General features: G+C 35.9%; 1 protein-coding gene across 2 annotated transcripts in view; it reads left to right on the forward strand.

Moving 5' to 3' along the window:
* The window catches only part of TMEM245 (transmembrane protein 245), a 91,028-nt gene extending 78,400 nt beyond the window's left edge, over positions 1-12,628 (forward strand). For both annotated transcript variants that reach the window (XM_083822349.1, XM_083822350.1), the window contains 4 exons: positions 8-108; positions 2,043-2,217; positions 4,859-5,053; positions 6,042-12,628. In XM_083822349.1, the coding sequence (XP_083678475.1) occupies positions 8-108; positions 2,043-2,217; positions 4,859-5,053; positions 6,042-6,087 (517 nt within the window). In that variant the 3' untranslated portion in view covers positions 6,088-12,628. The remainder of the gene's footprint in view (positions 1-7; positions 109-2,042; positions 2,218-4,858; positions 5,054-6,041) is intronic.
* Positions 12,629-13,555: the final 927 nt, after the last annotated feature.

Genomic DNA, 13,555 nt, shown 5'->3' on the forward strand with positions numbered 1-13,555 from the left:
GTTTTAGAGGTGTATTTGATGCTTCCCTCAAAATGGCTGGGTTCTATGGACTCTACACATGGCTGACTCACACTATATTTGGGATTAATATAGTCTTCATACCATCTGGTAAGAATTTGAATAATTATAATCTATTCATAGGTAATATTACATAATTACACAAGGGCAGTAGGATTAAATGTTGCTGATGAGATTAGTCCCAAAGTTATTTTTAGAGAACATTATATTAGAATCTGGCAACTCTCAGAATTGAAGTTGTGTATGTAACCTTAATGTGGTTGATTTGTGCAAAGGTCTTAATACAGCTTCTAATTACAAAATTGGGTACTTTTTTTTTTTTTTTTATAATCATGACACCTGAGGCTGTTGGTGGACTCAGTATATGGTATGAACTCAGAAAGTAGCTATTCAATTATTTTTTTCTTTATTCCCCATTCAATATGAAACCTCATTTTCATTTCCCGTTTATTGTTCAAACCAGACTTGGAAATATACTTTGACAAGTTTAATACTTTTGCATGATGCATTGGAGTTCCAAAGAGCTTCTTAGCATTAACTGATTCCTCCAAGTTCAATTTAAATTACCATAGATCTAATTATTCCATGAGGACTGTACAGCTCGTCATAGCTCTTATTTCAAAATCTTTAGATCCAGCTGTGAATTTATGTAGTGCTGCTGAAAACTTATTCCAGGCGTGTTTCAAGATGACCACGAGTAGGGTGGAGAGAAGTCCCTGATTTCTGTCTTACCTCCTTAGCTTTATTTACCTTTTTCTGTTTTCACAACACATCCCCAGCCAGCTATTTTACTTCTGTTTATTTTGCTGGCTGTAATTCTTTCCCCCTTCTGTTCAGTCCAAGTCTTTCTAGGTTTTAACTTCATTCTGCATGCCTTGGCTTTTGTTTCCTCTGTAATTGACAGGTGCTGTTCTTTCAGGATGCCTAAATGCAGGAAGATATGGTATCATGAAAATGCACAATAGAGGCATGCTTCCTATTCTCAGTGCTGTTGCCTGACTGTATTACCAGCCTCTGGTTTCTGTTACTCTCTAAGTTTTAGCTTTGGAATGGCTGAACAGTTTTCACTGAAAAATCTCCCTGTTCTTCTTTTCCCCCTATTCCCATGTAAACAACAACAACAAACAAACAAACAACAACACAACAAAAAGACAACAACAAAAACAACAGTTGTACCTTCATGTACTAGGGAACAAAAAGGGAAGCTATAAAGCAACAGAAAAAATATCATATAATATCTTGTAATAGAAAACCTTTGTATCATAAAGTACAGCTATCTTAAAGGTATTGGTTGTCATTAGACCTACTTAGAAATATAATCGTTCTTTTTCTTTCGGCTACCTTCAAAATCTTAGATTTTACTTTTTGGTTAATGAGACCAAAAAGGAGTAAAACCCTTTTTTTTTTCTTTTTTTTTTTTTTCTATTGTGCTCATTCATTTTGCATTAAATTAGAATGACAGCAGTACAACATCACTTGAGATTACCAGGGGTGTTTGAATAAGCAGGAGGCTGTATGCCTGTGTGGACACGTGTGTTTCTGCACAGATACATATTTATTTATGTGCAGACATAAATACGTGAAGTCAAGGGTTTTCTTATCACCTGGTTTCTCACAGTACTACTTACATTATACTGGTTGTTCCAATGCCTCACTGAGACTTCCTTTTGTGTGCTTTCTTGCACACCGTTGCTAATTTTGTGGTTACATGAAATTTGAATGATTATTATAACTTCAGCTTTTTCTTAATCAGTGTCTCTATTGGAAGTAACTCTTTGTGACTAATAGCTGGTGGAGTTTTTCTGTATGGGAATAGTTCCATTTTCTTAAATATAGTTCTTTCTTTCCTTGACCACAGTTATAAAACAGTAAGAGCCTTATGTGCTATCTCTTCAGTGTCTTGTTTGCAACAGTTGATAGAAGTGAGACTACTGGTGTGGCTAAAGTGTCAGAGTTGAACTGTAAATGTTTTTGTACTTAGGTTTCTCTGGTGTTGTTCTCACCCCTGCTTCTGTGTGCTCTAGCATTAGCAGCAATCCTTGGAGCAGTTCCATTTCTGGGGACATACTGGGCAGCAATCCCTGCAGTCCTAGACTTGTGGCTTGTGCAAGGACAGGGATGCAAAGCCATTTTGCTCTTGGTTTTTCACCTGTTGCCAACCTATTTTGTAGATACAGCAATATATTCGGATATATCAGGGTAAGTATACTGAAAATATTTTAAATTTACATATTGTAAAAGTGATTAATGAACAACAATGCCTTTAAATTTACTTTTATGAAGCATGTATAACAGTCTTTAAGCACAGGAGTAGGTGTAGTGATATCTCAGTAAAACTGACCTAAGTTTTAAAAGCCATTACTTTCCCAGGCCTCTTTTCTGTGAAATTTGTCATTTCAGAGGTCTTGAACTTGTTCACAGTCAAAAATTCAGCTGCTCTGGCTGGTAAAGTAAACTTATATTATTTATCTGATCATTGACTAATGACATCTTGAATTCTCCTTCATATCACCTAACGCCAAATGATGCTGCAGAACAAACAGAAAATCCATGAGATAGTTATGGACCCCCCCAAAATCCTGTAATTTTTCAAAATAAGCTATGAAAATTTTGAGGATTGTTTTGAAGCCAGCCTTTGTTGTGCCACTGTGCCCCAGTGTAGAAAATCTATTGATTTTTGATTGATCTTTAAATGCGTTGAGACAGCTGAAAGTGTGAAATTGGAGAGAGGCTTCTACTGAGACAGCAGCCAGAGCTGTTTTCCTGTTGTTGGAGCTGAACACAGGTTTCTGGAAAAATCTTGCTAGGTTTCTGGCTGCCTGTATTGAGTTGAAGTGTCTCTTGGTTTCAGCTTTGAGTTTGTACACAAAAAAAGCTAACTCCAAACTGTGGAGACAGAAAGTCAACATCTGCAGTTGTACCTGGAGGACTAGCAATGCTACTGAAATGTTGACTGGCATGTCACACTGCTGAAATACCTTGTAAATCCCATTGTGGAACTCAAACTAGAAAATGTAGAAGTGAAGTTTTACAGAGCTGCCAAAGATACGAACAGTCAAGGTTCATATGTGCAAGACGTGTTCACAACCATGTACAATATAGGTTAAAAGTTCTTCTCTTCTAGTCACTGCTTCAGTCTTAGTCAAATTGTTTTAATTGAGAACTTTTCATGACAAGGTGTGAATGCTCAATCAGTCTTTGCTTTAATTCATGCTCCAGACATAGCTGTATGCTGAAACTAGTCCTTCATTTGTATTAATTTGCACTGTAGTGAATTAATGTAGAATAAAGACATTGTTTCAGCTGTGTTAAGTTAGAAATTCATTTTTTTGTCCACCAAATAGTTACACTGAACAGAGAGAACCTTATGATAATATGAGCAATATTAATAATCTTTTTCATAGACTGTGACACTAGTTATTTTCCGTGAATTAAAGCTAACAGGTGAAGTATAATCAAATTACATTGTTTTTTTCAACAATAAATTGTGGATAAATTTAAGGCCAGTAGCTATTTAAGTAGCCAATAACTCTTCTACTTATTGAAATATATTTTTTGATTTTGTGGGTTGTGGGCTCTGTTCACTGTCCAGAAAATATACGTGGCAAGAATAGATTTTCTAACGATGGAGCAAAATTGTATTCTTCCCATTACATAAAACAGTAAGCATCATGCTGCCTTGCAGATTAGGTTAATTCTATTTGATATAGCTATAATTAGGTTATGTGAGGTTTTCTAAATGTATTAAGTTTATACTGTAGCTCTATTTTATCAGGTGATCTGTTGTTTGATTTAGCAAACTAGCCAGAAAAAACTTTAAAACTGATGGCGAGTGTTGGAAAAAAATATTAGAAATTTTTAAAGGTTCAGAAATGAATCACATGTCTACTGTTGGAGCAACATAAAACTTTAAGGTTAAGTCTGTCCTCTCAAAAAAAACAATCTCTTTGGCCCTACCAGTATGTTAAATTTGATCTAGGTAAGACATGATTATGAGGTGAGTATGATGTAATAAATCACAACATTTCGTGATCTTATTCTATACATAGCTGTAATGAAGGTAAGGACTGCTAATGTGGGAGCAGGGTAGAAGTCAGGACTGTGGTAGAAATGTGGCAGAAACTGCCAGAGCTCTAAAATGACCAGCTAGTATTACATTACACTCAGAATTTAGAGCAACTTCCTAAAAATTGGAAGCTAAGTTACACTGTAGGCTTTCTAGTATAATTCCTAAAAGATATATGGTAACTGTTCTTTGGAAGATGAAATGTAAATTGCTATTGTTGTGTAAATTAATGTCTCTTCTCAGGGCTTCAACATAGTAAATGTTGCCATCTGTCTTAAAATTTAACAGTTCTTGACTGTAAACCGTGAACAGTCTTTGTAATCTTTCCATTTTTGAAATGGAAACGTTTTTACTATTAACTCCTTCAGATCCCTTGTAGTGTCCAGGTTCAGGTTGGATGGGGCTTTGGGCAACCTGGAAGGTGTCCTGACTTTGGCAGGGGTGTAGGAAATGGGTAATCTTTAAAGATCCCTTCCCACCCAAACCATTCAATGATTCTGTGATTCTTCCAACAGTTCTCTAGAAAATAGCTACTGTAGATATTGCTACCCTTATGTGCTATAAATTTTGTTTGATATACTGTACAAATATAGTACAGAATGCAGCTCAGAATACTTGTGCAATCATTCAAACAGCAGTTTATTCTAAATACAGGCATCTGTAAATATATGTCACTTTTTAAGCTTAACGATACTGTGTGATTAATCCACATTTCATAATCACTAGTATTGTTGCTTGTTCTTTAATTTTATCCTTCTCGTGCTGTAATTCCAGAGGTGGTCACCCTTACCTGACAGGTCTTGCAGTAGCTGGTGGAGCATATTACCTGGGACTAGAAGGAGCCATCATAGGACCAATTCTACTTTGTATACTTGTGGTTGCCTCCAACATATACAGTGCCATGTTAGTTAGTCCAACAAATTCAGTGCCCACTCCATCACAAGCAGCGTGTCCATTACAGATTTACCGGTAAGCTTTAAGTGTCTTACATGTATGCATGATAAGTTTTTACATGGAACACTGTATACACACATAGGTATAGAGAATGTCTGCATGAGTTTGTGTACGTGTGTGCCTGCACTCATACATGTGTATTGAAGTATTCAGAGAGGATTCAGCTATCCTGTATTCTAGAAATAAAAAGTACTGTAAAATGCTCACTGGAATTTGTAAACTTGAAATGTTTGTTTCATGTCTCTCAGCTTCTTACAGAAAGCTCTTTTAGAGTATTCATTGACACTACTTTTGTATCTTATAATACACATGCTGCCTTTGTGCTTGAATATAATTGAACATCCCCTGTTCCCCGTGTAAAACTATTATTCATGGATATCTGATAGTGTTTATTGGCCTTAATAAGAGAACTGTCTGCGGATATTGCACTTTGTGTTACTTTACAATACTGCAAAATATGAATAAACATACTTGAATTTAAAAGAATGAGATTCCTTTATATGCCATTATTCCATTAAAAGTACGGTCTTGATTAATCTCTATATTGAAATTACCAAATGTGGAGTATAGAAATGTATTTTTAAACTGTACAGCTAAGGAATGGGATGAATAAATTCCTAACTGAATATTTAATTAGAGTTGGAAATCATATTGTGAAATTATTAATGACAATAGGCATTTTAATGTCTCTACTGTCTTGTTTAATTATATAGGCTAGCTCATTATACATATATCTTAAAGAGATTCTATGCTTGTGAGCAATTCTTTGCTTCATTCACATGAATAATGTTGTCATCTTTCATCTGATGAAAAAAATCACTAATTGGACCTGTCTGTAGTCTCTGACTTGTGGAACTTATGCTCCTAGACTTTCCATATACTACACATAGCGCTGCCTGCAGTATGCACAAAAATTTGCATGTGTTTTTTCCCTGTTTCATTTGTAGGAAATTAGACATTTGCAGTCACTCAAAAAAAATGAATCTTTTTATTTTTTTTCCAGGTCACCTAGAGAGAGTCCTGAGGAGACGAAAATGGCTGCGGAATGATGACGTTGCTGTGCTGCACCTATTTGACAGGAGAGAATCATTCTCTTCTGTCTTGAGTTCACAACAGCCATGGCCTTCTGTCCCTTTCCAGCTGAACCTAGGGATAGCTCACGGGGAAGCATAGTTTGGGCGTTAGGAGAAACCACTTCCCAAATTACTGCTGGCCTTACATTATTGTGCACTTTGCTTCTTCGAGAGAGGAAGGAAGTCTACTTCCATGGCTTTGCATACTAACACACAGTTCCACTGCCGCCTTTGTAGACCTTCTATCTTCATAAAAAGGATGTTTAAGAGGACAGGTATATCCACTGGAGTTGTTATCTGCTGAAATAACTAACTTGTTTTTTATTTATTGGGTTATTTGCATTACTAAATTGTAGTAGATTTACAGAAAGCTAATTCCAAAATATTTATTTTCTGTTCATCTGGTGGCAACAGAGATGTAAACCACTCATTGTTAAATGAAGATTGAATACTGTTTGTTTGCTGCTCCTCAAAGTATTTCTTTAAAGGCTTTAATCATCACCTATAACTCATAAGTACACTTAAATCTTTTCCTCTTATAAGCACTGAAATTTATTGTTGTTGGAGACAGGTATTTCTAATATCTTCCTGAAATTAGTAGACATACAGATTGTAAAATGTGGGTTTTCCTCATACTGAAATAGGAGGACTTGTTTAAATAGTTTAAATCTGATAGTATTTTGCTGTCTGTTCACCATCCTAGTGGAGTCATCTTGTCAACTAAATTTAATCAAAGGCCTTAAATGTTTTCAATCAGAGGTAATGTACAATTGTCATGTCTCCTTCCAATAATAGGAAGAGTTTGAATGGGGATTGTTTTATATTGTTTTTCAAATGCTGTGACTGAGTTCCATTTACTTTTCAAACAAATACAAGTTTATTTCTAAAGAGGAAGGAAAAGGAATACAGGTTTTGGTTTTGTTTAGTTCCTTTTTGTTTGTTTGCTTTTTCCCTTGTATGCCTCTGGCCAAATATCTTAGAAAGTTAGGCAGAGTTCTTAAATTTCTGAAACAGTGCATTGCCTAGGTCACAGAAGCAAACTGCTTTAGCGTTTTTCTTCCATATGTAGTTCTGCTTAAATTGCAGTTTTGGTGACATTTAAGGCCTTTCGTATTGCTTGTTGAAATACTTTGACACAATGGATCTTTATACCATGGAAAACAGGAAGTGTTTTTTTGGTGGAAGTTTCATACTTGAACAGATTTTCCACAAACACACTGAGGCCCTTGGTACAAAGTAGCAGTTGCACATGCTTAACCAAAGAACCACCTTTCAGTTTCTAGTAAGTTATAACTTATCTTGAATTTATTTCAGAGTTTGATTGACAAGATTTATATTGAATACAGGCATGCCTTGCATTTATTGTTTACCATAACACAGTGGTTGGTACACAAATCTGTTCGTATCTAGGGATAAGGATGTCTGGTTTGTGTAGAGACAGGTTTCAGTAAATTAGATGTTTATTCTATTCCCATTGCAGAGGTGCTCATAGATTTGGAAGGCTCTTATTTTCTTGATAATACATGTATATTTAGATGATTTCTGAAAGTATATTGACATAAAAAGTGGCTGGCAAATAGCCTGATACTTACTAAGCAAGAATAGGTTTGCTATAGTTTTGCAATAAACAGGCTGCCTATTAAGAAATAAATAGCCTAGTTCTCAGATTCTCTAAATTTGCTGCTGCAGTTTTACTGAAATTTTATGCCTAAATGTGGGGTTTCAAGTGTGCTGGTTTTGGTCTTGCAAACTTGCAGATATGTGTTTGGAGGACAGATTCAGGCTTAATGTAGTGGTTGGACTTTAGTTCATTGAAATATGGAAATATCCCATTTAATATTTTAAATTCTGAAAGACTACACATCAGTTTCAAGTAACTGTACAGAAGGATGTGTTGTTTGTATTAAGTAACTGTCCCATATTTTAATTTCATTTTTTAAAAAATTAATCTTTAATAAAACACATTTTCATAATTGTTGCTGGCTAGGTTGGAGGATGACGGAGAAACTGAGGCTGCTCCTAAATACTCCGGCAACACTCTAACCAATTTAAATGAGACCACCTTGATACTTGGGAGACTTTTTTTATTCTATTTTTTTTTCTTTTTGTCCAGAATTTTGCACTGAAATGTCTTCTTCACATTATAGCTTCTTGTAGACAGTATTTAATGATTACTAGCAAGAAATATGCATGTTTAATGTATTCCCAGTTTTCTGTTGCTCCTCTTTTCTCACTGGTCAAGACATTTGTATTATCCACATTTGTTTACCCAGTTATTTTTGAGACAATCTTTCAGACTCAGCATGGTCATTTTAAAGAGTTGTTATTCTTTTGTTTGTTTGTTTGTTTTTAAGTTTTCTTCTTCTTCCCCCCCGTTCATGTGACTGCCTTAGATCAAAGAAGGGTTTCTTATGTGAAGATTGAAACTGTATTTCAGACAGTCATCTTCAATAATGGCAAGTCAGTGCAATCAGCCGAGAACGTATGTTGCTATTTTGAAATGTTCCTTTTCCAACATGAAGAGAAATCACTTTGTGTGGAGAATTCATTTCTTACGTAGTCTGTTAGTTTGTCCACCTTTGAAATGAGTCTTCATACTTGATGCTTCCTGTTTTAAATTCGACTAGGGCTTGCCATGGAGAACTTTCTGTAGCATGGTCTTTCTCAGGAAATGAAACTTAAGGATCCTGTGCTATGTGCCATGTCTGACTGAGGAATAAATTGTGTGCCTTGGTGGTACAGTAATGGTATGCTGCCAGAAAGAAAAGAACAAAACCTCCAATAACACCCTTTCAGAATATGAAATACAGAATTCTGCCACGCACCCTTGTGTATTTCGCTAGCTCCATGTTCTTTTCTGTAAAGATTTGGCCTCTTTAAGACTAGTTTGGTTTAGGTCAGTCTCACAATAACCTGAAAATAATCAAAGTGGTCATTTTGACTTCTGGTCATTTCAACATACGATTTCCTATTATATAGCTTTGTCTGCAAAAGCAAACAGCAGCTCTGTGAGATGAGCTTTTAAATGTCTTGTAGGCTTCAGAAAAAAAAAAAAAAAGATGAGCGGGGAGGGAAACTGCTCACACACGTGTTTTGTAGAAGCATTTAACAACAGTTTTCTTAGCAGTGCCAGTCTTAATATGTTCATAGGTAAGAAGCTGATGGTCTTTAGCTTTATTGTAAACAGTCATTCCAGGGGCAAGTATTTACTTGTATTAGATACATTTAGTATTCAATTTGGAACAAAAACAATTTAGAATTCAGAAGGGAGTGTTTATAGTAATAAAACAAGACAATGTGGTCTCACAGTGTTGTAGTGTACAACGATACTATTTTTTTATCATTCTTTTCTAGCAAGTCAGGCTTGTTGCAAGTAAGTGCAGTGCCAAAGGGCCAGGGTAACTGTTTTTGCACAGAGCCTCAGTTATCCCTTTCTGCCCTTCCTACACCTTAGCTGAACGTTACTGTACTGCAGCAGAGCCAGCAGAAGTGAATGTGTGCCCGTTTACAGCCCAGCTTGTTAACCTCAGGTCACTATAAATACTGGCTTAGTTGAACACAACGCAGCAAGTTGCAGAGGGTGAGAGTCCGGCACATGCTCGTTTTGCCAGCCTTACTGCAAAACGCTGGCTTTCAGCACAGATGCGCTGTGACCAGCTGGGAGCAGCAATGGCTTATTTTGAAAAAAAAAACAGTGTTTAACATTAGAGGCGTACATACAGTATGCATTTTACAGAAATTAACTGGATACCCCTGTGTCTAATAATTGAGACAACAGTCTGATTTTCCATTCACATTGGTATACAAGTTCGTTCATCTAAGATACCTTGAGGCTTGTCTGATTTCAAAGGGTAAGTGACTTTTCTTCAAGACACTGGGAGAAGAAAGATGCACTTTTGTACATTCTGTCAGTGATTATTGGATTGTGAAATCCATAATCTGTTAAATTGAATAAACGAAGAAAAAAAACATTGCAAAGGGAAAATCGGAGGCTTTCTACAATATTAAACATCAGTGTAATTTCTGAAATAGGTGTTTGGTTGTAATATTAAATAGGATTTTAGAAAGCCTGAAAATACAAAATTGGATAAAATTATACCCCACTAAAACCAGCAGCAGCATTGCTAAATTTCTAATCCCAAATATTGGTGGCAGAATATTGTACAGAGTGCTGCCTTCCCTATGAAATATCATTATTCTCCTGAGACTGTATGGCTTTGCATCAGTGGTGGAAGATGCTTCCACAACTGCCTTTATTCAGACATTGTGTATATATTATATTGGCTTAACTTTCTCACTGCTACCTTTATGGAAACCACATCATCTTTACAAATTCCATCTTGGCTTGTTTTTCAAGAGTATTATTATTATTAATCACTAACGCTTTTTGGTGAAGCATGCTTTGGCAAATGTATTCCCTTCTGATTTCCGATTCCACAAAACTAAAATTGCCTAATACTAAACCTTTTTGAGGTTTGATCTTCAACCTGTTACTGTTGTTCTCTCATTTTCAGTAACATTCTTTAATGCTTCATGATAAAAATATCCCAGATCACTTTTAAGTGATAAAATTGGAAATTTAAGAAAAAAATTAAAGTGTGGAAAATGAAGTTGACATTTTGAAACCAGAATCCATGCCAGAAGCGTAGAGCCTATTCAGGGATTCCACATGGGGTTCATAAATGTATGTGTTGATGTGCACCATTATATAAATATGAACAGTGACTGTCATATTCAGGCTTCAAATGAAATTTTGTCCTATCATTTTTTTTAAAGATATCTGAGAACAAGATAGTGCCTCTATATAGTGAAAACAAGCACTATTTTCTAGAATTAATGTTTACTTCATAAAGGTCAGGGTAGTAGCAAGCAAATACTGGTGGGGTGACTAGGACTGTTCTGCTGTAGTTAATATAAAGTTGGGAAAGACTGCTCTTCCATCTAGTAAGGCATTGCTAAGAGATTACTGGTCCTGGAAGTATTTGCACACATCTGCTAAAGAGCTGCCAAAATTAATAGGTCATGAAATACGTCTTCAGATCCCCAGTGTCTTAACCTCTTCCGCACCCTCATCTGGTACCTCATTTTGAATCTGGTTTAGTATATGAGAGTGTTGCTTCGTGCTATTTTGGGACAGATTCCCCCGAAGGGCACGCTTTGAATGTCCGTACTGATAGCAGTATGTCCAATTCAGGAAGGAATCGCTAATTGGCAAATAAGTGCATCCCTAATGTGCTCTGCATATGGTTGGACTTGGACAAATATAATTGATGTTTTATTGAACTAGAGGTTGTTTTTTGAGCAGTGTTATATAGTGATTCCAAAGCTAGGTGTGGGTCAGAAGCAGGGCATATTTGCTTGCAGCAGGATGCATTTGGAAGATAGTGAAGGCAGCATGAGTGCCCTAACATCCACGTATCTATCTGAACGATTTTCAGCATAAAGTTTTTAAAAGGAAAATACTGATTTCTTTTCCTAGCCTGACTTTTTGTGTCTTGACTTTGAATGGGGACCCAAAGTCAGAGTAACTTTTCATGGTACCATTGTGGATTAAATGTGAGAGGCATCACAAAGCTACAGTGTAGCCACAGAACAGAAGTTGATTAGGCGTTGTCATCCAGACCATAAGGTTGGAAGAACAAATCCAAAATTTTGGCCTCCTTTCTGCCAGTCTGAAGTTTTTTCAAGAAGAATCAGTAAAAAACAACTTCATGTTGTTTATACCTTAATGGCTGAGTAGATCAATGTTTTCAGTTTCCATTGTCACCACTGGTATATTCTGCAAGCACACAAGTTGTTCAGATTGTTACCTTTAAAAAGAAACTCTCTGCTTCACTGACAGTTGGAAAGAAACTTTCTATAATAATATTGTGTGTTTACCTATAAATATAAGTTAACTACTGTTTGATATTTTGGTTGGGAGACTAGCAATGGTTTTGTTTTGTTTTGTTTTGTTTTGTTTTTTCCCCTTTGGTAAATTTCACCAAACCAAATCCAAAGAAAACTTTGATATTGTGTGCTAAGACTGGCTAGATCCTACTAAAATCTAAAAGCTGTGTTACAGAGCACAGTTTGTTCAAAAGCGTGCATTTCTAACCAGTACTTGGGGGGATTTGGAGCAATAACTTCTATCTGTTGACTCAAATTTGTCTGTAAATGTACCTGCGATACATCTTCAGAATGGAACTACATTCAAAACTAATGTTTCCATAACTGGTTTTGGTAGGTTTTGGTACAGCACCTTTTTTTTTTTTTTTGCATGTGTAATACTGAAAATATAATCTATATGTCCATTTGTGGCAGAAAAAGAATGTGAGTTAAGGTTAAGAAGTACTTGTGTAGACTGCAGAGGTATTTAATTAATTTTGATTGTATGCACCAGTCCTCTTTCTAATAACATTTTTTTTGTAGCAGGTATACGAGGCTTTTAACTTAATATTGTATTCACACTGCAGTCCTTTGTAAGCACAGAATGTTTAATATATTTTGAAATAAAATGCTGTTAAAGAAAAGAAAATTGAGTTTGATTTGAGTGATCGGATATTTGAAATGAGTCACAAAGGCCAGGTTAATTTGGTGAAATATCTCAAGCAAAGCTTGAGACAAAGAACAAATAAGGCAACGGATCTGCAGTCACTGAGCATAACTCCATTTAGTTCCATACTTCTCTTTTTTTCCTTCACATTTTCCATGGGGTAAGGGCATGTGCCTCAACAGTAACTGTGATCCAGCTGACATCTGGCAACCTGCTACACTGCCTGCAGTAGCATGACCACGCATCCAGACCCTGCAAAGGCTTGCATTCGGCAGCTGTAGGTAATTCAAGTTACTTTCGTTATGACTTACTCTGTGAAATGGAAATGATTCTTTGGTGTCTAAGCATAATTTTAGATCATTCTATTGACTATAAAGCAAAACTGATCAAATCCTCTCTGCATGACTGCTCACGCGTTTAAAAAGAGGTACGGCTGATGTTCCACTTTCAGCCCTCTCATTGTTCGGTGGCCAAACTTACTGCCTTAAAGTAATTCATATAGCACAGTCCATTTTAGTGAGTATCTCTGTAAAGAGAGACGAATGATATTTAGTTCTTTGAAGGTATCAAACCTTGTTTAGTTCAGTATGGGCAGGGATTTGTGGCAGTTGATGCTAGCAACGTAATAATGACTTTTTTTTTTTTTTTTGAAAATTGGGGCTTCCAAGATGCTCATAATTCCTCCTAAGTTGCAAACAAAACAAATGTATCTGTAAACCAGCAGCCCATTTGCAAAACAAATGCACTTCTGTAAGAACTCCTTTGCTCCCATTTTTTAAAAAAATACATATTTTTAATGTACAAATACAGTGTTTGTTTTTATGAAGAGAAAATTATGGGTTTTCTCATGTTCAGCAGTGACAGCAGATAAAGCTTTAAAATGGTTTAGCATTGGTGAAGGAGGCTTTT

This window comes from Anser anser (genome assembly GCF_964211835.1).
Source record: "Anser anser genome assembly, chromosome: 2".
Lineage (NCBI taxonomy): Eukaryota > Metazoa > Chordata > Aves > Anseriformes > Anatidae > Anser > Anser anser.